The 19,210-nt window shown below is 36.2% G+C and overlaps 1 protein-coding gene, 1 long non-coding RNA gene and 1 pseudogene across 4 annotated transcripts in view; 1 reads left to right on the plus strand and 2 right to left on the minus strand.

Annotated features, from left to right (window-relative positions):
* The window catches only part of PPM1B (protein phosphatase, Mg2+/Mn2+ dependent 1B), a 77,044-nt gene extending 69,148 nt beyond the window's left edge, over positions 1-7,896 (plus strand). For 2 of the 3 annotated variants that reach the window (XM_032239446.1, XM_032239448.1), the window contains exon 6: positions 4,249-5,301. In XM_032239446.1, coding sequence (XP_032095337.1) covers positions 4,249-4,554 — 306 coding nt within the window. In that variant the 3' untranslated portion in view covers positions 4,555-5,301. Of the gene's footprint in view, positions 1-4,248; positions 5,302-6,141 lie in introns of those variants that run through there. The other variant, XM_032239447.1, reaches the window with a different exon arrangement.
* Positions 262-13,873, minus strand: LOC116524253. Its single transcript, XR_004257241.1, has 2 exons — positions 13,828-13,873; positions 262-375 (listed from the first exon to the last, which is right to left on the minus strand). It is a non-coding gene; the product is annotated as an uncharacterized LOC116524253 (long non-coding RNA).
* A 1,500-nt stretch (positions 13,874-15,373) lies between these two features.
* On the minus strand, positions 15,374-15,469 carry LOC116524362 (annotated as a pseudogene).
* Between the last annotated feature and the right edge of the window lie 3,741 nt (positions 15,470-19,210).

Raw genomic sequence — 19,210 nt, forward strand, 5'->3', positions numbered from 1 at the left:
TAATAGGTTTCTCTTCTAATATTAATGAAAGCCCATGAGAGAGTTATGTAACAGTATTTTGAAAAATCAAATGTAATGGCTGGGGAAGAGGTTTCAGTAGTCTATTGTCTACCCAGAGTGATAAGAAAGTATAATTTGCCATAAGATAAAATGACTTTTAAGTGTGGTCATTAGCTAAAGCTCTTCTCAATTTAGCGATTCTGTAATGTCAGCCATTGCAAATCCATCTCTACTTGATTTACTAGTTTGGTTTTCTTTTTCTTTTTCTTTTTTGAGACGGAGTCTCACTCTGTCTCCGAGGCTGGAGTGCAGTGGTGTGATCTCGGCTCACTGCAACCTCCACTTTCCGGGTTCAAGGGACTCTCCCGCCTCACCCTTTCAATATGAGACTACAGGCATGCACCACCATGCCTGGCTAATTTTTTAATTTTTAGTTGAGACAGGTTTCACCATGTTGGTCAGGCTAGTCTCGAACTCCTGACCTCAAGTGATCCACCTGCCTTGGCCTCCAAAAGTGCTGGGATTACAGGTGTGAGCCACCTTGCTTAGCCATTATTTGGTTTTAGTATGTCTTTTAAAAAGCAACTTCTCGGCCGGGCGCGGTGGCTCAAGCCTGTAATCCCAGCACTTTGGGAGGCCGAGGCGGGTGGATCACGAGGTCAAGAGATCGAGACCATCCTGGTCAGCACGGTGAAACCCCCGTCTCTACTAAAAATACAAAAAATTAGCTGGGCATGGTGGTGCGTGCCTGTAATCCCAGCTACTCAGGAGGCTGAGGCAGGAGAATTGCCTGAACCCAGGAGGCGGAGGTTGCGGTGAGCCGAGATCGGGCCATTACACTCCAGCCTGGGTAACATGAGTGAAACTCTGTCACAAAAAAAAAAAAAAAAAAAAAAAGGCAACTTATCTTCCCCAACTATCACTACTATATCAATTCACAGAAGTATGGGTGATTAATAATGAAAGTGTCAGTTTGAGAGTGAGAGGTACTTTATCTGTTGACCTCACCAAAATTGACCCAAATAGTACAATCTTTCATCCAACATAAATCCACCTCTAAATAGAGTTATGCCAGTTAGTCTATATCAGTGATTCTCAACCCTGGCTGTATATCAGAATTGCCTGTCAGGCTTAAAGAACAACCCAAATCCACTGAATCTGTGTATTTTAAAATGGAACTTTGGCATGTATGCAATTTTAAAAGCTCTAAGGTAATTCCAGTATGAAACCAGGGTTGATAATCGCTTATATGTGTAAGCCATTTAGTTTGAGACAGATTTTGTTTTAATGTCCTATAATTTTTTTTTAATAAAATGGTAGGGTTTTTTCTTTCCTTCTTTCTTTTTTGTTTGGGAGTTTTCTGGTGGAGAGGGTTGTAGGCTCTCCATTAAAAGGTCTTTGTGATATACTGTAAAGTAGAAAATTTCCCTTTAAAGACTGATAAGGTTTATCATTCGAGTACACTTATCCCACATTGTTCCATCTCAACCCTTCCTGAATAGATTCAAATGGGAAACTCTATTTTTTAATATTTACTCATTTGAAACAGGGTCTTCCTCTATTGCCCAGGCTGAAATGTAGTGGGTGCGTAATCTCAACCTCCTGCGCTAAAGCGATCCTCCCACCTTAGCTTCCCAGTAGCTGGGACCACAGGTGTGTGCTGCCACACCTAATTTTTAAAAGTTTTGTTTTGTAGAGACGGGTTCTCCGTATGTTGCCCAGGCTGGTCTCAAACTCCTGGGCTCAAGTGATCCTTTCACTTTGGCCTCCCAAAGTGCTGGGATTACAGGCATGAACCACCAGCCCTGGCTGAGAAATTTTATTTAGGGAAACATGTTTTAAGTCCACATAATAAATTTTGCAAAGTAAAAGACAGTTAATATGCTTGTTGTAGAAAATTGGAAAATTCAAAGAAAATAAAATATCTAGAACTCCCCTACCCATTATCATTATATTGCTATATTTCCTTTCTTTCCAGGTATTTTTCATAAGCTAAAATGAATAGATACACAGACATAAATGTACCCAAAAAACATGGGCCATACACAGTATCATCTCTTTTTTTTTTTTTTTGGAATTGGTGTCTTGCTTTGTTGTGCTTAGGCTAGAGTGCAGTGGGTGTGATCTTGGCTCACTATAACCTCCACCTCCTGGGTTCAAGCAATTCTCCTGCCTCAGCCTCCCAAGTAGCTGGGATTACAGGTGCCTGCCACCACTCCTGGCAATTTTTAGTGGAGATGGGGTTTCACCATGTTGGCCAGGCTAGTCACAAACTCTTGACCTCAAGTGATCCACATGCCTTGGCCTCCCAAAGTGCTGCCATTACAGGCATAAGCCACTGCACCTGGCCCAGTATCATCTCATTTTTTGCCCTGAGGTCACTTCCTCCCCCTCCCCTGACATGTCTGAGGCAGGAAAACAAGCACTATTTTTTTAAGAGGATCTCTGTCATCCAGACTGGAGTTCAACGGTATGATCATGGGTCACTGAAGTCTCAACCTCCTGAGCTTAGCTCAGCCTCTCATCTCAGTTCCCTGAGTAGCTGGGACTACAGGCACATTCCTTTTAAATATTTTTTGTAGAGACGGGGTCTCACTGTGTTGCCCAGACTGGCCTTGAATTCCTGACCTTAAGCAATCCTCTTACCCCTATCTCCCAAAGTGGCGAAATTACAGATGTGAGTCGCTGCTCCTGGCCATTGAGGGCAACTTTTTAAAAAATAATATTCATGTGCGCTCATTTTGCTAATAAAACATTGCCATTTATTATTTGGCTTCATTAGTGTTATCTTTGTTGCAGAAGTATAGTGTAATAGTCTCTAAAGATGGTTAAAAGTTTGTGTCAGATGAAAACCTCCAAACATATTTAAAAAGGGATATGATATGTTGGAACAGCTGTATATCTTCTGTCGAGATTCAGCAACTGTTAACATTTTGCCACAGTTGCTATATTTTTCTTTCTATATCTACCAATTTTTTTTTGACTGACCCCTTTGAGAGCAAATTGCAGATACCATATTTTACCTGTAAACATTTCAGCATGCAGCTCTTAAAAATGAAGACAATTTTCTTCATAACTGTAATATCATTATTATACCTAAGAAAATTAATTTTTAAAAAATTTATTTTTAATTTTTGGGTATACATAGTAGGTATATAAAATAATAAATTTTATAATGTCTTCAAATATCGACTCTAAATTTCCCCAGAATGACTAATAGTTATTTTGAATCATAGTCTAATCAAGTCATCAGTCAAGCACATTAAACAAGTCTTTAATCAGTCAAGCCGCCTCACCTGTTTTTTCCCCTTTACACCGACTTTGAAGAGGTTGAGCCAGTTTTTTATAGTCCTTCCTGCATTATGGATTCATATGATTGTTTTCTCGTGGTGTCTTTTTACTTGATCCTCTATTCCTTTTTTTCCTGTAAACTGGGAATTAGCATTATTAGATTCATTTTAAATGTCTTTTGGCACAAATACAGGACATGACTGTACTTTATAATGGATCATATCAGGAGGCACATAATGTAAAGATGTCTTGATTTTAGTCTGTCAGCTTAACTGGGATTAGCTTGGATGATTAGTGCTTGTTCTGTCTACAGTATTAAGTAATTACTATTGTAGAAACCTGTAGATTTTCCAAAATGTATTAAAATATGAAAAGATTGAGTAGTTTATTATTCATACTTAGAATATTTTTATCTAGAGATGTTTTTATCAAAATATTTAAGGGCAAAAAGTAAATAAAATTTTTATCCATGAAAACTCTAAAATCTTTCAAAAATCTGTTTAAATCTATATAGTTTTGTTTTATAACTCCTACTTATCATTTAGCAGAAATGATGAAGAAACTGTTCTGATGGCCTGCTTTTCTGTCCTTTTCCTACTGCTTTAAACATTAATTTTCTTTTGTACTATATCATATAGCCAATTATTGTTTTTTTAAGTCAGCTTTAGGAAATGCTTGTGTTGCTGTTTAATTATAAAAGCTGAGTAAATTTCAGATTAAACTTTAAATGACTGTGAAATAAGACATAAACTAGTTAATGGTAATTTGCTAGAAATGACGAGATATTATAATTGGAAGTTTTTATTGATACAGGTAAGAATTGATATTTAATAAAATGTTCTCATGCTTAGACTATATTTTCGGTAGAGAAATTAGTGTTTTGCTGTAATGTGTTATGAAATACATGTGATATCCTAGTTTGTCTACTGACACTGGGGTCTTGAATCTTAAAAAAAGGCCTCCGATGAAGCAGAGGAAAGTGGATCACAGGGAAAATTGGTGGAAGCTCTCAGGCAAATGAGAATTAATCATAGGGGAAACTACCGACAACTTCTGGAGGAGATGCTGACTAGTTACAGGCTAGCTAAAGTAGAGGGAGAAGAAAGCCCTGCTGAACCAGCTGCCACAGCTACTTCTTCGAACAGTGATGCTGGAAATCCAGTGACAATGCAGGAAAGCCATACTGAATCAGAAAGTGGTCTTGCTGAATTAGACAGCTCTAATGAAGATGCAGGGACAAAGATGAGTGGTGAAAAAATATGACTTTCCTTTTTGGTAATATTTTTGTGATCTTTGATGGTTTTTAACTTAGGAAGTATAATGTATGCATTTATATAACCGTTTTGTTATTTGAATCTTGGAAACTAGTTTTATTATATTCACATAGCCTTGTTTTTTAAAAAGGCCTTTGCATACACCTTTATGAAATAGTATAAAATTGACTATTTATAGTACTTTGAATTTAATGAAATTATGTCATTTCACACTGTATGCCAGAAATTAGGCTACCAATTATTAATAAAAGTCAGTAGTTAAATTAATACTAGATAGGACTAGAAATTTTGATTAGAGAGATTACACTATATTATGGAAAAACTTGTTAATGTAGAATTATACTGCTTCATATTATTTTACCTATTAGTACACTCATAGTTAGCTTTGTGATAAATTTATGTTTTCTTTAATAATTTTAGTTCTTCAAAAATGGCTTATGATGGCCTGTAATTTTTCTTTCAAGGATGATAATTTGTGTGTTGTTTGATTTGTTTATATTTTACATCTCTGTAGTTTTACTTTTAGAAGTTTTGAGATATTGGATATGTGGTTATTTTTCCCTTCTCTGTATTCTTTATGAAACATAACTTTTGAAAAACCTATGTATTCATACAGCTTTGGTTTGTATATTCTGTATAGCCTAACTACACACATCAAAATGTATGTCAATCAAGTGTTTAGAATGAAATTATAAGTGTTTAAGTCCAAATAAAGCATGTGATGTGGAATAATCTATGCATGTTGTACTTATTTTTGAATTAATTTTTTTAAAACAACCAGGTGTTTGGTATATTGGAAGAATACCCATTAGAAATTCATTTGTATTTATATAACATTTAGGACACTTTTGGCTTACCTTTTTTCATTAACAAAAAGGAAAGAAGTATAATATAAAAATATATGTGTTGCATACTTAAATCTATTCTTTTTCTGATCCATCTTTTGTGATACAAAATATTAATGTTTGGACATTATGGGCACACATAGACGTGAGAAAATTGCCACAGTGAGCATTTTAAAGATTGCAGAATTGTCAACTTTGTTACAAATTTTTATTAGTTATTAATAAATGCAGTAATTATAGGCTATTTTTAAAATAGTGGCAGATGAGAGTTTTTGTTTAAAGGGATTTTTAAATACTAGATTAGTCACATGGGGAAAATATTTTTTTAAAAAGTATTTTATGACTGTAGAACATTAACTTGTCTTCTTTACATTTATATTTATATGTCTAAAGTTGCTTAAGTTACCATAAATTGAAAGTTTGGAATCTTTGGATGTTGTAGCTGATGTCTTGATGTATTTTTCCAATGCCAGAATATTTTTAAGTGTTTTGAGAAAGGAAGGCATTTGGTGGAGAGGGGAGGAAAATAACCCAACCCAGTTATCTATCTGTATTAGATAGATACATGTGTACACACACAATGTACAATACACAACGTCTCTCTGTAAAAGTACCTTTTCAGACAAAGGAAGGTAATTTGTTCATCAATTTTGTTTTCTTTTGAAATTCAATCCAATCTGGAAGTGGTATAGGTAAATAATAATAATATTCTTCCTTTTCTTTTCCTGTAGGGTGCTGGAGATCTAGAAGACCCATGGTAGCCTTAAAAACCTTCTAAAATGCTTTTGATTCTGAAAATTGGGGGAAAAAACTTTTAATCACAATTTTCTTCAATACAAGGGGAAAATATTCTTGCGGATTCCCAACGTTTTGTGATATGAGCAGAAAATCATTAGCATTTCCCATCATTTGTTCATATTTGTGTTTTCTGACAGTTACCACTCGTAGCATTGCCTGTACTACAGTATTTTTTGCCAACCTCAAGCATTCTCATTACATCTGTATTGAACTTTTGGCCCTAGAAACCAGTGGAGTTATTTCACCACAAATCAGCAATGTGCCTGAGGTGCATGGGAAATAATAGTTAGTTATACTCTGAAAATACATTGTTTTTTTCTTTAAACAAAACACACAACATGTAAGCATGTAAGAGTAAAGAATTGTATGATATGTTCCATTTTTTAGTTCACCAAGTTGGAAGCCTTTTGCAGCTCTGTGGCTTGAAATTTCATTTGAGCAATTTACTATAGGATATGTATTTATTATTAATTGTTATTTAATTTTTTTCCAATTTTACCTGTATTACCAAACTGGGTTCTCCAATAATGTCCAAATTGTAATGTTGCCTTGCTTCAAGATAAAGTGTATTTGGCAATAATATTATAAATCCTTACAAATTTTATGCATGTATCTACTGCATCCTTCAACACTCTCACTAGAAAATCTTTTGAAACCAAATGGATTAATTTATGGCTATTTATAATTTGCTTTGACATCTCACTGTTGCAAATTTTTTTAAAGATGAGATTTGCCTTTATAATGTAAATTGTGATTTTTGTTTTACATGTGGGTTTCTATAGTTTTAATTTTTTCAGCTTTTAAGATACAAGTTTTGTGTAATTTGGTATTTTTAATCATTTATGTTATTTTAAAAGCTCAGAATATCACGTTGAAATTACTATAAATACATTTAAATTTATCTATTTTAGATCTAAGGAAATATTACAGAGATATTTTCATGGGTTCAGTAACCTTTCATTTTATAACATTGGGCACGGTACAGAGTGGCTGTCACATAAGGTACTTGAAGATTTATTTAATTCTATTTTTACAGTAACCTTGAATTCTTCTGAGTTTTGCATGTATTAAATTCAATTAATACTGAACATGAAGAGTAAAGTATTTATATGAAAGAAGTTACTGGGTTAGGAGAAGTAATGAATGTATCCATTTGTACATGGTTTACATGTTGTGGATGCTTTGTAAACATTTCCTATATGTTTAAATTGTGTTTCAGCAGGATGTAATTGCCTTTGTGTGTAGTTTAAATGAGTCATCATCTGGTCCTGTGTCAAATGGAATTCATAATATTTTCTGTAACGTTTTCCCGAAGCTATTTCTGGAGAGCCACACGTTTAAATACAGACAGGTTTCCTGATCATTTGATTTATTGTGCACCTGATTTTTGGTCTAAAAGGAATTATTGCCACGATATATTTTATTTATTCTTTAGATTTTAGCCTTGTAAGTAAAAGTGCTTTACATGATGATGTTAAAAGCTGTTTGTCCCTTTACTGGGTTTGGGGGGGGGGTTGTTAAAAGATAGAGAATGAAGTATGCAAATGGTTTATTGTTCAAACTGTCCACTCTGATCCAACCCTGTACTGATAGTACTTTCCAGTATGATATTGTGATGTTTCATACAATGCAGTGAACATAACCAACTTGTTACGTAAATAAAGAATTGATAAAAACAGTGTGACATATTACTATTTGATATGAATCAGTTTTGAATGTTATTTTAAACTTCTTATGTAGTTGGCATACTTGTGAAAATTTAATTCCAAAGAGGAATTAACCAAACTGTACCAGACAATATTGATTAATCCCTTCTCTACTCCAGAAATATTTATACTCCCTTTTTAAAAACCTGTCTTTTGGGGGGTGAGGGGGGTTACTGGTGCTTGAAATAGGAATAATGTATGAAATAGTAAAAGAAAAAACTTGAGTTAACTGTTGACTCATCTGAATTTCCTAGCCTGGCTATTCTTAAGTATTTTGGTCTCAGGACCCATTTATATTCTTAGAAATTGTATATTCCAATGAACTTCTGCTTTTGTGGATACTATCAATATTTGCTATATTAGGAATTAAAACTGAGGAATTATACATACTGTTTTAATTTGTTTTTAAAAATACATGTTAACATAAAACCATTTTATGAAAAATAATTATCTTACAAGTTAAGAAACAAAAAAATCAGTGTAAAAAGAAGGATCCGTTTTCATTTTTGTGAGCCCATTAATGTTGGGCTGAATTCTTGTTTGTGCTTCTGCGTTCAGTCTGTTGCAGTGTGATATGGCCCAATGGTTGAAGTATAAGAAGGAACCTGGCCTCACACAGATAGGTAGTTGGAAAAGAGGAGTCATTTTAGTAGCTTCAGGTAATTGTAGATATCAGAACTTTACAAATGATAGTTTCTTGAAGATTGGTTGCAATGTGAAATCAGAAAGTTTATTAGAGGACTTTTCTTTGTTATGTTAAAATCCACTGGGTCTGTCTTGCATTTTGAATGGACCTTCTGCCTATGCATGGTTTTGTCACATCATGAATTGGTTATTTGGAAAATACTGGTTCACTGAATTATGCAGTTCTTCTAAATATTGACGTGTTATTCTGCAATGATTAAAATTTTTTGTTAAGGCCAGGCGTGGTGGCTCACGCCTGTAATCCCAGCACTTTGCGAGGCTGAGGCGGGCTGACCACCTGACGTCGGGAGTTCAAGACCAGCCTGACCAACATGGAGAAGCCCATCTCTAGTAAAAATACAAAAATTAGCTGAGTGTGGTGGCACATGCTTGTAATCCCAGCTACTGGGAGGCTGAGACAGGAGTATCGCTTGAACCCTGGGAGGCAGAGGTTGCAGTTAGTAGAGATCGCACCATTGCACTGCAGCCTGGGCAACAAGAGTGAAACTGTCTCAAAAAAAATTTTTTTTGTTAATATAAGTGATCTTGTTGAAAAAATATTTTAAGTATTGGGAAGCTGTCAAGCTCACAGTGATGGATACAGATTTTTCAAAATTCTGATTTTATTATAAAAGGTGAAATTTTATTATGGGCAACAAATATTGTTAGTTGTTTTTCTTAAGTGACAGGCCCAATTCATTTATATTAGAGAAAATGTCTGCCGAATAACCATTGTCAGTCATTCTTTCAAAAGTCGTGTCCCATGAAGTGGCTAGTTCATTGCACAAATAAAATAATAGCATATGAGACAATGGTCACACTTTAATATGCTATAGAACTAGAACTTCCCGTTTCTTTCTATATGATATTAAAATGGTGTGTACCCAAAGGTATAGGTTTAATAAGATTAATTTTGCACTGCTTCATTAAGGATGTTGTTGCCAGGTGTGGTGGCTCACCCCTGTAATCCCAGCACTTTGGGAGGCTGAGGCCAGTGGATTGCCAGAGGTCGGGAGTTCAGACCACCTTGACCAACATGGAGACACCCCATCTCTACTAAAAAAAAAAAAAAAAAATCAGGTGCGGTGACACATGCCTGTAATCACAGCTGCTTGGGAGGCTGAGGTAGGAGAACTGCTTGAACCTGGGAGGTGGGAGGTGGAGATTGTGCCATTGTGCACTCCAGCCTGGGCAACAAGAGCGAAACTCCGTCTTAAAAAAAAAAGAAGGATGTTGTTAACTGAAACTGGCTTTTCAGGGAGCACTTTCCCCCTCCCCCACTTCTCCCCACCCTAAGTGGGAGTGTAGCAATGATGAACAAATTTGGTGCTAACTGTCATGATTTGTGCTAAGGTTCCTGCAGCTTTACCTGCTGTTTCTTTGGCACAATCAGTGCAAATGTCTATATGTTGAAAATGACTTGTAGTATTGTGAAAATAGTTTTGACCTCGTGGAGCTCCTTGCTTTGGGAGGCTGAGGCCAGTGGATCACCTGAGGTCAGAAGCTTGAGACCAGCCTGGCCAACATGGTGAAACCCCATCTCTACTAAAAATGCAAAAATTAGCCAGGCATGGTGCCGTGTGCCTGTAGTCTCAGCTACTCGGGAGGCTGGAGCAGGAGAATCCCTTGAACTTGGGAGGCAGAGGCTGCAGTAAGCCAAGATCATGCCACTGCATTCCAGCTTGGGTGAAGAAATGAGACTCTGTCTTGAAAAAAGAAAAAAGGTCGTTCAGAACTCCCAGACTTTGAAAACTGGTGCCCCAGCCCTTTGGACATCTTCGTAGTGTGTTCCTTTATTTCAGATATCACATTTTAATAGTAAATGAATTTGAAGACCTATGGATCTGATAGAAAATTTATTGGTCAGGGGTGTGGGATGGTCTCTATAACACTAGAACTTTGAAAGCAAGATAAACAATATGAAATCTTTAATGTTATATTTTTCCCCCTAGAAAATGTCTATGATATGTTTCAATTTGGGAAACTTATGACTTAAGGTTAAACTAAGCAATAGAGTTTAATTTTTGTGTGGCATGTATATTCAGACATTTTTAACCTTAAGGTATCTGCAGTTAGTTGGTCTGTAGATGTGTGGTATTTCTTTGAAAAGGTCTCTTTAAATTTTAAATTCCTGTTTTACATAAAATCATTTTACTGTCACAGATGTCACATCAGATTGACCAGTTAAAGTCAAGGCTTTGACTTTATTAAAATGACAGTAAAGTGGATCAAGTAGATAACAGTTTTATGCCAAAGTTGATTTTTTTTTTTCAATTTTCTGAACATTCAACAGGGATGAGGAAAGCTTCCTTGAAGGTGTAAAAAATAAATTTGTTTTTCTACTGCACTTATAATTTCTGTCAATGTAGATATTTCTTGCCCAATGAAGTGTCTGAATCATTGTGAGATTGAGATTCTTTGTGGCCGAATCCAGTGGCTCACCTGTAATCCCAGCATTTTGGGAGGCCCAGGTGGGTGGATGATGTGTGGTTAGGAGTTTGAGACCAGCCTGGCCAACATGGTGAAACCTTGTCTCTACTAAAAATATAAAAATTAGCTGGGTATGGTGTCACATGCCTGTAACCAGCTACTTGGGAGGCTGAAGTGGAAGAATTGCTTGAACCCAGCAGGCAGAGTTTGCAGTGAGCCGTGATGGTGCCATTGCACTCCAGCTTAGCTGAGTGTGGTAGCTTGTGCCTATAATCCTGGAGGCTGAGGCAGGAGGATTGCTTGAGGCCAGGAGTCCAAGACCTGCCTGGGCAACATAGCAAGACCTGGTCTCTACACACAAATGTTAAGTACCCTGGCATGGTTTCACATGCCTATAGTCCCAGCAACTTGGGAGGCTAAGGCAGGAGGATTGCTTCAGTTCAAAAATTCAAGGCTGCAATGAGCTATGATCCAGCCACTGCACTCCAGCCTGGGCAACAGAACAAGACTCCATCTGAAATTTTAAATATGTCTTTCTGTTTTATATTTTAAAAAATTATTTTAAATTTGAAAGTAACATTGTGAAGGAATAAACAATCTAAGCAACAAATGTTTCCAAGCTTCTTCACCATTAGTTTATTAACCTGAGTAGAAATTACCAGCAAGTCATAATTTCTTAATGCTAAAAGTAGAAATCCATTGGGAGTTGCATTGCCATTGAAAAAAATTATAATGAATGCTGGGCGCAGTGGCTCACACCTGTAATCCCAGCACTTTGGGAGGCCAAGGCAGGTGGATCACTGGAAGTCAACAGTTTGAGACCAGCATGGCCAAAATGGTGAAACCCTGTCTCTACCAAAAATATGTGTATATATAAAACTTAGGTGTGATGGTGCATGCCTGTAGTCCCAGCTACTCGGGAGTTTGAGGCAGGGTAATCACTCAAAACTGGAAGGCCTAAGTTGCAGTGAGCCAAGATCGCACCACTGCACTCCAGCCTGGGCGACAGAGTGAGACTCTGTCTTAAAAAAGAAAAATTATAGTGAACTGGTTTTGCTATATGAAAATAATGGCGCTGCCTTGCCACTTGTGATCTTCTTTCTATCCAGGCTTTAAAATGGTTTTTAATAACAGGATAAATAATATTAGTTGGGGGAAAATGTTTCTATAATCACATTATCCTTATATTTGAGCCAGGAATTAGAGCCTCACTAGTTTCCTTTTTAAACTGCCTGATATTTTTCTGAAACCTTGGAAAATGCACAAACCAGAGCAATATATGGTGCCTGAGTCTTCATCCAACTTTAGTACTTGAAATTAACCTGAACATGTCCATCAAATATCTTTTGCTGGCCAAATATCGTTCTCCCTTGTCTTGAATTTAAGGTTATATTTTTTAAATGACACCTCACACTGACATTTCCTCTTCCAAATTGCCTTCATTTGTATCTTGAAGTTCATCTGGTTTAAGTATTAAGGAAAAGCATGTAATAAGATTTCTTTTGGAACGCATTTTGTTTTGAGAAACTAAATAGTATTTAGTGAAAAATAGCATATTGTGATGTTTTTCACATATTAGACAATTCCTAGTTGTGCAGAAAATCCATTGTATATGTAAAATCGTCAAATGCTAACAGTAATTGTTAAGACGAATTCAAGCGATGATTTAATTTCAAAGCAATTCTGAAGTTACTTTTGAAAAAAATCTGTGCTAGAAAATGCGCTGAAATGAAGTTACTTGCTTTTACAAATAAGTTCATAATGGTCATTAATTTGCACTGTTGTTTTTATGCTAAATTGCTTTTAAGTTACTTCTATTCAACTTTGGGAGTTATTTTGAAACCCTAAAGAAAATGCTAAGCAAGTGTTTGTTTTGCCCATTGTTTTGATAATTTGTATATGTTAACATTATGGTCTAGAAGTAAGTGCAGCTACTAATAGAGAATACATTGCTTTTCAGGTAGCATCACCGCCATTTCTCACTTCCTGCTGGCTTTTCTGGCTATTGTCTTTTCTCCCCCTTACTTTCTGTTTCAGTTTTATTTTACCTGCAAACACTTCTTCTAGCTAGTACACTGTTTCATGCTCAGATGTAACTGGTCGACATGCTGTTCTAATTTAGGAGTGAGGGGCACTTAATCTTAGTGTTAGGAAGTTAATATTTCTGCTATCTCGTTAAGTATATCCACAACTCCCATGGGACATAAAAGAGCCATACCTTTTATGTAAGGGTAGAACGAAGGATTTGGCTTTACTTATTTTTCTTAACTAATAAACCTAGTCTGTAATATTGGCAACAGTGAGTTTTTTTAAATGATTAAACCTGTACAACAAATGTATTCTTTCCATGTAACATTCACCTATAATGAAAATAGTTTTTTGTTTTTTTTAAAGACGGGGGTTTCACCATGTTGGTCAGGCTGGTCTTGAACTCCTGACCTCAGGTTATTCACCTGCCTTGGCCTCCAAAGTGCTTGGATTACAGGCATGAGCCACCATGCTCGCCCATGAAAATAGTTTTGCATTTGAAATGAAGAGGACCAGTACCATCCAGGAGTTACTCTAATAGTGGGTCTGATACCTTCTTTCCCTCTCCTGAGTCATTTACACTTACTTTTTTGGGCACTGATTATGGAGGGGTGGTTTTGCTTCATTCCTAAGTCTTAAAGATATGAAATGTTATTTATTTATTTATTGACATGGAATTTCACTCTTGTTGTCCAGGCTGGAGTGCAGTGGCATAATGTTGGCTCACTGCAACCACCACCTCCTGGGTTCAAGCAATTCTCCTGCCTCAACCTCCTGAGTAGCTGGGATTACAGGCATGCGCCACCACACTCTGCTAGTTTTTGTATTTTTAGTAGAAGTGGGGTTTTGCTCTGTTGGTCAGGCTGGTCCTGAACTCCTGACCTCAGGTGATCTGCCTGCCTCAGCCTCCCAAAGTGCTGGATTATAAGCATGAGCCACCATGCCTGGCCCAAAATGCAATTTATTTTGACAAAATACCACAGTAACATGATATAGAGGACCACGGGGTTTATTTTCATCAGATTTTTCTTATAACTAATGATATAGTATGAAGCTTATTTTAAATAATATTTGCTATTGAAATTGTACTTAAAACTGCTTATAATTGATACAGTATTTTGGTTCTACTGAAGTCTACGCTTGAAAGTTACTGGGTTCAGCCCGCCACAGTGCCTCATGCCTGTAATCCTAGCACTTTGGGAGGCCAAGGTGGGTGGATCACCTGAGGTCCGGAGTTCCAGACAGGCCTGACCTACATGGCGAAACTCCGTCTCTACTAAAAATAGAAAAATTAGCTGGGCATGGTGGCGGGCGCCTATTATCCCAGCTACTCATGAGGCTGAGACAGGAAAATTGCTTGAACCCGGGAGGCAGAGGTTGCAGTGAGCCAAGATTGTGCCATTGCACTCCAGCCTGGGTGACAAAGTGATACTCCATCTCAAAAAAAAATTAAAAAAAAAAAACAACACTTTAGGGGGAGCTTGAACTACATAAACATGCTTAAGAGTTCTAGTTTACTTCTGACTGTAAGTAATTTTAAAATTTGAAGTCTCCACAAAAATTCTGTAGGCTCCTAAATATCCTATACTCCAGGAGTTAATTAAAACATTTTAAATGATTGTAATACTACCTTTTACATGTGCGATCAAAAACCTTAATGTAAACTAAAATTATTTCACTAAAAATGCTAACTGAAAAAGGAGAGGAGAGGAGGGGATGAAAAGGGAGAAGGAAAGAAGGAGAGGGAGAGAAGGAAAACAGAAAATTGGCTGGGCATGGTGGTGTGCATCTGTAGTCCAACTACTTGGGAGGCTGAAGCAGAAGGATCCATTAAGCCCAGGAGTTCAAGTCTACAGTGAGCTACAAATGTGCCATTTCATGCCAGCCTGGGTGACAGAATGAGACCCTGTCTCTAATACAAAAAAAAAAAAAATCCAGTTGTATAAGCATGAAATATGATTATATAATTTGCATTTCTGATTACATGTGAGGAGAACATCTTTTCCTATATGTATTGGCCTTTTGAGTTTCCTCTTTTCTGAGTTGAATGCACACACCATTTGCCCATTTTTCCATTGGGTATGTCTTTTTCTAATTTATTTTTCTTTTTCTATATAGTCTAGATACTCACCCTTTGTTAACGTGTGCTGCAAAACCTCTCAGACTGCTTTTATTTTTGCTTTGTTTATGTAGCCTTTTGCTATTTGTCATTTTTTTTCTCTATGGTTTTTGCTATATGTTTTTCTTGTTTGGAAATCATCCTCATCCCAAGTTCGTATAGTCTCTAACTTTTTTGATTTATACATTTTTATTTTCATGTCTGGTGGATAATGTAGTTACAAGGCGGAGGGGAGGTACATCTCACACATAAGTGTGAAAACCCAGTCACCATGCTTCTGAACTACAAAAGGCTCTCTGATGTTACCTTCTATTAGACTTTTAGAAGTCTTCCACCTCCCAAGCACATATGTTTAGGCTTTTAATCATTCTTGAAATTCCTGTTAAATAGTGTGTGAACTAAGGAATCTTTTTTTTAATCTAGCTAGCGACTTGTGCCAACACCATGCCACCTGTTAGATTCCCATTCCCCAAATATGTGCAGTCCATTTCTAGTTTCTTTTGTTGTTTATTTGTCTAACCCTATGGAAATATTATATCATTTTGATTACCATAGCCTCGTAAGTGCTGACATCTGGCAGGTATACATTGTTTTCACCATATTTAAATTTAGTTCCTTTGATTTTTTTATTTTCAAGACAATGTCTCACTCTGCTGCCCACCCTGGAGTGCAGTGACACAATCATAGCTCACTGCAGCCTCGAACTCCTGTCCTCAAGCAATCCTCCTGTCTTGGCCTCCCAAAGTACTGGAGGTACAGACATGAGCCACTGCACCTGGCCTAAATCTAGTTCCTTCTAATGAAATACAATTAATGATCCCCATTCTAATATTAGCAGCTTGCCTCCATTTGGGGATGTAATACTGAAAATTGTTCACTCTAATTATTTGGTGTGTTTTTGTTGTACATTCACATTTTTAATTGTACTATGGGACCACGTTGCTCACTCATTTTAATCTATCACCCCTTTCCTCCCCCTGTGAAACAGGATTAGTAATGGTACCATGCCAATCCATTTGGGAGCCTAAGGCAAATGGAAAACTCCGTAGTTTCTTTTTTCCCCTTTTTAATTTTTTTTAGAAGAGAGTAGATTCTCTCTTACTTAAAATTTTTATATTAGATTCATTTTGCATTAGTTTTGATTTTTTTTAATGTTGCATTAAAATATCTAACATTTTTACAAATAAAATATTTACCTGGATTACTTGCTGTCTCTTAAATTTTGTCCCAAAGCAAGTGCTTCACCCTAGTCTCAGATGATATGTGAATTCCTGGGCCTTTGAAAAGACCATTTTCCTGATTTAAGGCAGATGTTACCAAGAAAGAATAACTCCTTAGCCTACTAGTACCCTTCAGCATGGAACAGCGTTTCCTGGGGTGGCTCAGGCAAATGGAGGGAGCGCTGAGCTAAGAGCGTCCCGAGCTCCAGCAGCAGCCAGTTGCTTGCTGTTGGCTTCCTTACACAGTGAGCTGTCTTTTAATACTTTGAAAACATGATGCTGAGAGAAACAAAGCAAGTAATAAGGGAAGTCTTGTATGTAAATTTGTCTCCAAAATTAATTCCAACACACTTCATATTTTAATATCTTTGAAAATGGGAAGCATCTTAAATCAATGGCATCTTAACAATTATCACTGACTAAGGCAGTCATCATGGCATGGTTGCACCAGCTTGGTTATATCTCAGTTCACAATTAGGTTTTGTACTGTATTGGGACTACATGTGTTATATTTAAGTACTGTTTAAAATGTCTTCAAGGCCCAGCACAGTGGCTCACACCTGTAATCCCAGCAATTTGGGAGCCCAAGGCAGACAGATCACGAGTTCAGGAGTTCGAGACCAGCCTGGCCAATGTGGCGAAACCTTGTCTCTACTAAAAATACAAAAATTAGCCAGGTGTGGTGGTGTCCACCCATAATCCCAGCTACTTGGAAGGTTAAGGCAGGAGAATTGCTTGAATCCGGGAGGCAGAGGTTTCTGTGAGCCAAGATCATGCCACTGCACTCCAGCTTGGGTGACAGGGCAAGACCCTGTCTCAAAAAATCAAAGTCTTAAAAATTGTATTATGATTTGGCATATAACAAAGAAACAACAGCATTGTGTAAGATTAAAAAAGGATCTGTCCTAAAAACCTGTTATAGTATTAGAAAATAATCTTAAATGTTAATAAAACATTTCATAGTTTAATTGGAAGCATTTTTTCTTAACATATAAAAGAATGGTACGTAAAATAATGGAATCTTAGAGTTGATGAAATATAATAGGTACAATTTATGGATCTGTAGTATGTGCATATAAAACACATGAAAATAATACACATTAACTTTAGAACAGTGGTTACTTCTTTAAAGGCATTGGGAAAAGCAAGGTTTTTATTTTCTCCTTCAAAAAGGTGAAGATATCAAAATGTTAAGTCTGTGCAATAGGTAAAATCGTTATCGTCTTTTCTCTAATTTTCTGTATGTTTGAATTTTTCATAAAATCTTGAGTTAAATAAAATACAGAAGTGAAATTCAGTGTCCTATTGCCTTCCAAGAGGAGCGCACGAATTTACAATCTTAATAGTATACAAAAGTACCCTTGTTTTTCACTTTCTCACCAATGTTGCATGTTGCCAAGCTGCTGGGTAAAATAGTGTAACCCATATTTTTTTGATTTAATTGCCAATGATTTGATTACTAGTCAGTGAAGCTGTTTTTCTCATATTTGGTTATTCTTTTATAATCAGCCTGTTCACACATGTCAATTGGCAGCATTTTTTCTTAACATATAAAAGATATTCTATTTACACATTTATCATTCTTCTTGATTTGTGAGAGCTCTTTATATATGTAGGATTTTAACCATTATTCTGTTATGTATGTCATGAATTATTTTCCCAAGTTCACCGTTTGCCTTTCAATACTGTAATACTGTTGATAGTTTGTTGTTGTTTTTGCAGAAAGATATCCACGGATTGGACTAAGACCAAAGGACCTCTAGCCATATGAAAATGATCTAATTTTTGAAAAATAAACACAAGCGCAACCTCATAGGGTTTTTTCCCCGAGAAGAATCACATCATGCAACTTCTGAGCTGCTTCTTACACAATAACTTTTTGTTTCGATGCCAGCTTTTTCTATAGGCAGAATGAGGGCTTTCTACTCACTATGATTGGAAAAGTTCTAGAGAGGGCTAAGTTGCCCAGTGCTGAAGAGTGTTAGAGAGCTCTCCTCGGTCAAAAATGCTCCCTTTTACCCTTCATATGCCCTTTTAAATCAAATAGGGTTTATTTTGTTTTGTTTTACTTTAAAATAGTTGAAAATTTAACATACAGTGAACTACAAAGATCTTTCGTGTTAAATTTGATATGTTTCAAGAAGTGTCATACTTTTACATTCAAAATGTTCAGAATTTTATCATTTTCTTTAACAGTTTCATCAACCTTCAGTTGCATATACAGACAATTTTTTGTATTCTGAGTAAGTAAATATTTACATGTATTTTAAGACATTGGCCCCTTGAATGTTTGTACTTATAATTACTTAATACAACTGGAGCTTATATCTGAGGCAAAAAGCTAATATAACATTTTCTCATAGATTTTTCCATTATCCCCTTATACCAGCTATGACATAAGCCAATCTTTTCTTATTATTTGAAGTTGTTCTTTATTATATATTCATGTATATGCTTGTATTTTTATACGCATTCTATTTTAATTTTGTATTGCGTGTCAGTACCATGTCATCTTAATCATCATAGTTTTATTATACACTTTATTATTTGGTAGAGAACATACCCCTTATTATTCTACTTTTACAAAATTTGAATGCGTTTATTCTCCCAGATGAATTTTTCTATTATTTGGCCAAGATTTCCCTGCCAAATAAAAATCTCATTAATGTGTTGATTGAATCGTTATACGTGTAGATTAATGTAGGGGTCATTCGTATTTTTAGCCGAGGTGAGTTCCAATTCAGGAAGATGCTACATCTTTGTATTTATACAAGTGTTTTTAACGTCACCAGTACAGTTTTGTAGTTTTGTCCAT

Source organism: Sapajus apella, unplaced genomic scaffold (assembly GCF_009761245.1).
Source record: "Sapajus apella isolate SASKATOON/1434 unplaced genomic scaffold, GSC_monkey_1.0 scaffold44, whole genome shotgun sequence".
Lineage (NCBI taxonomy): Eukaryota > Metazoa > Chordata > Mammalia > Primates > Cebidae > Sapajus > Sapajus apella.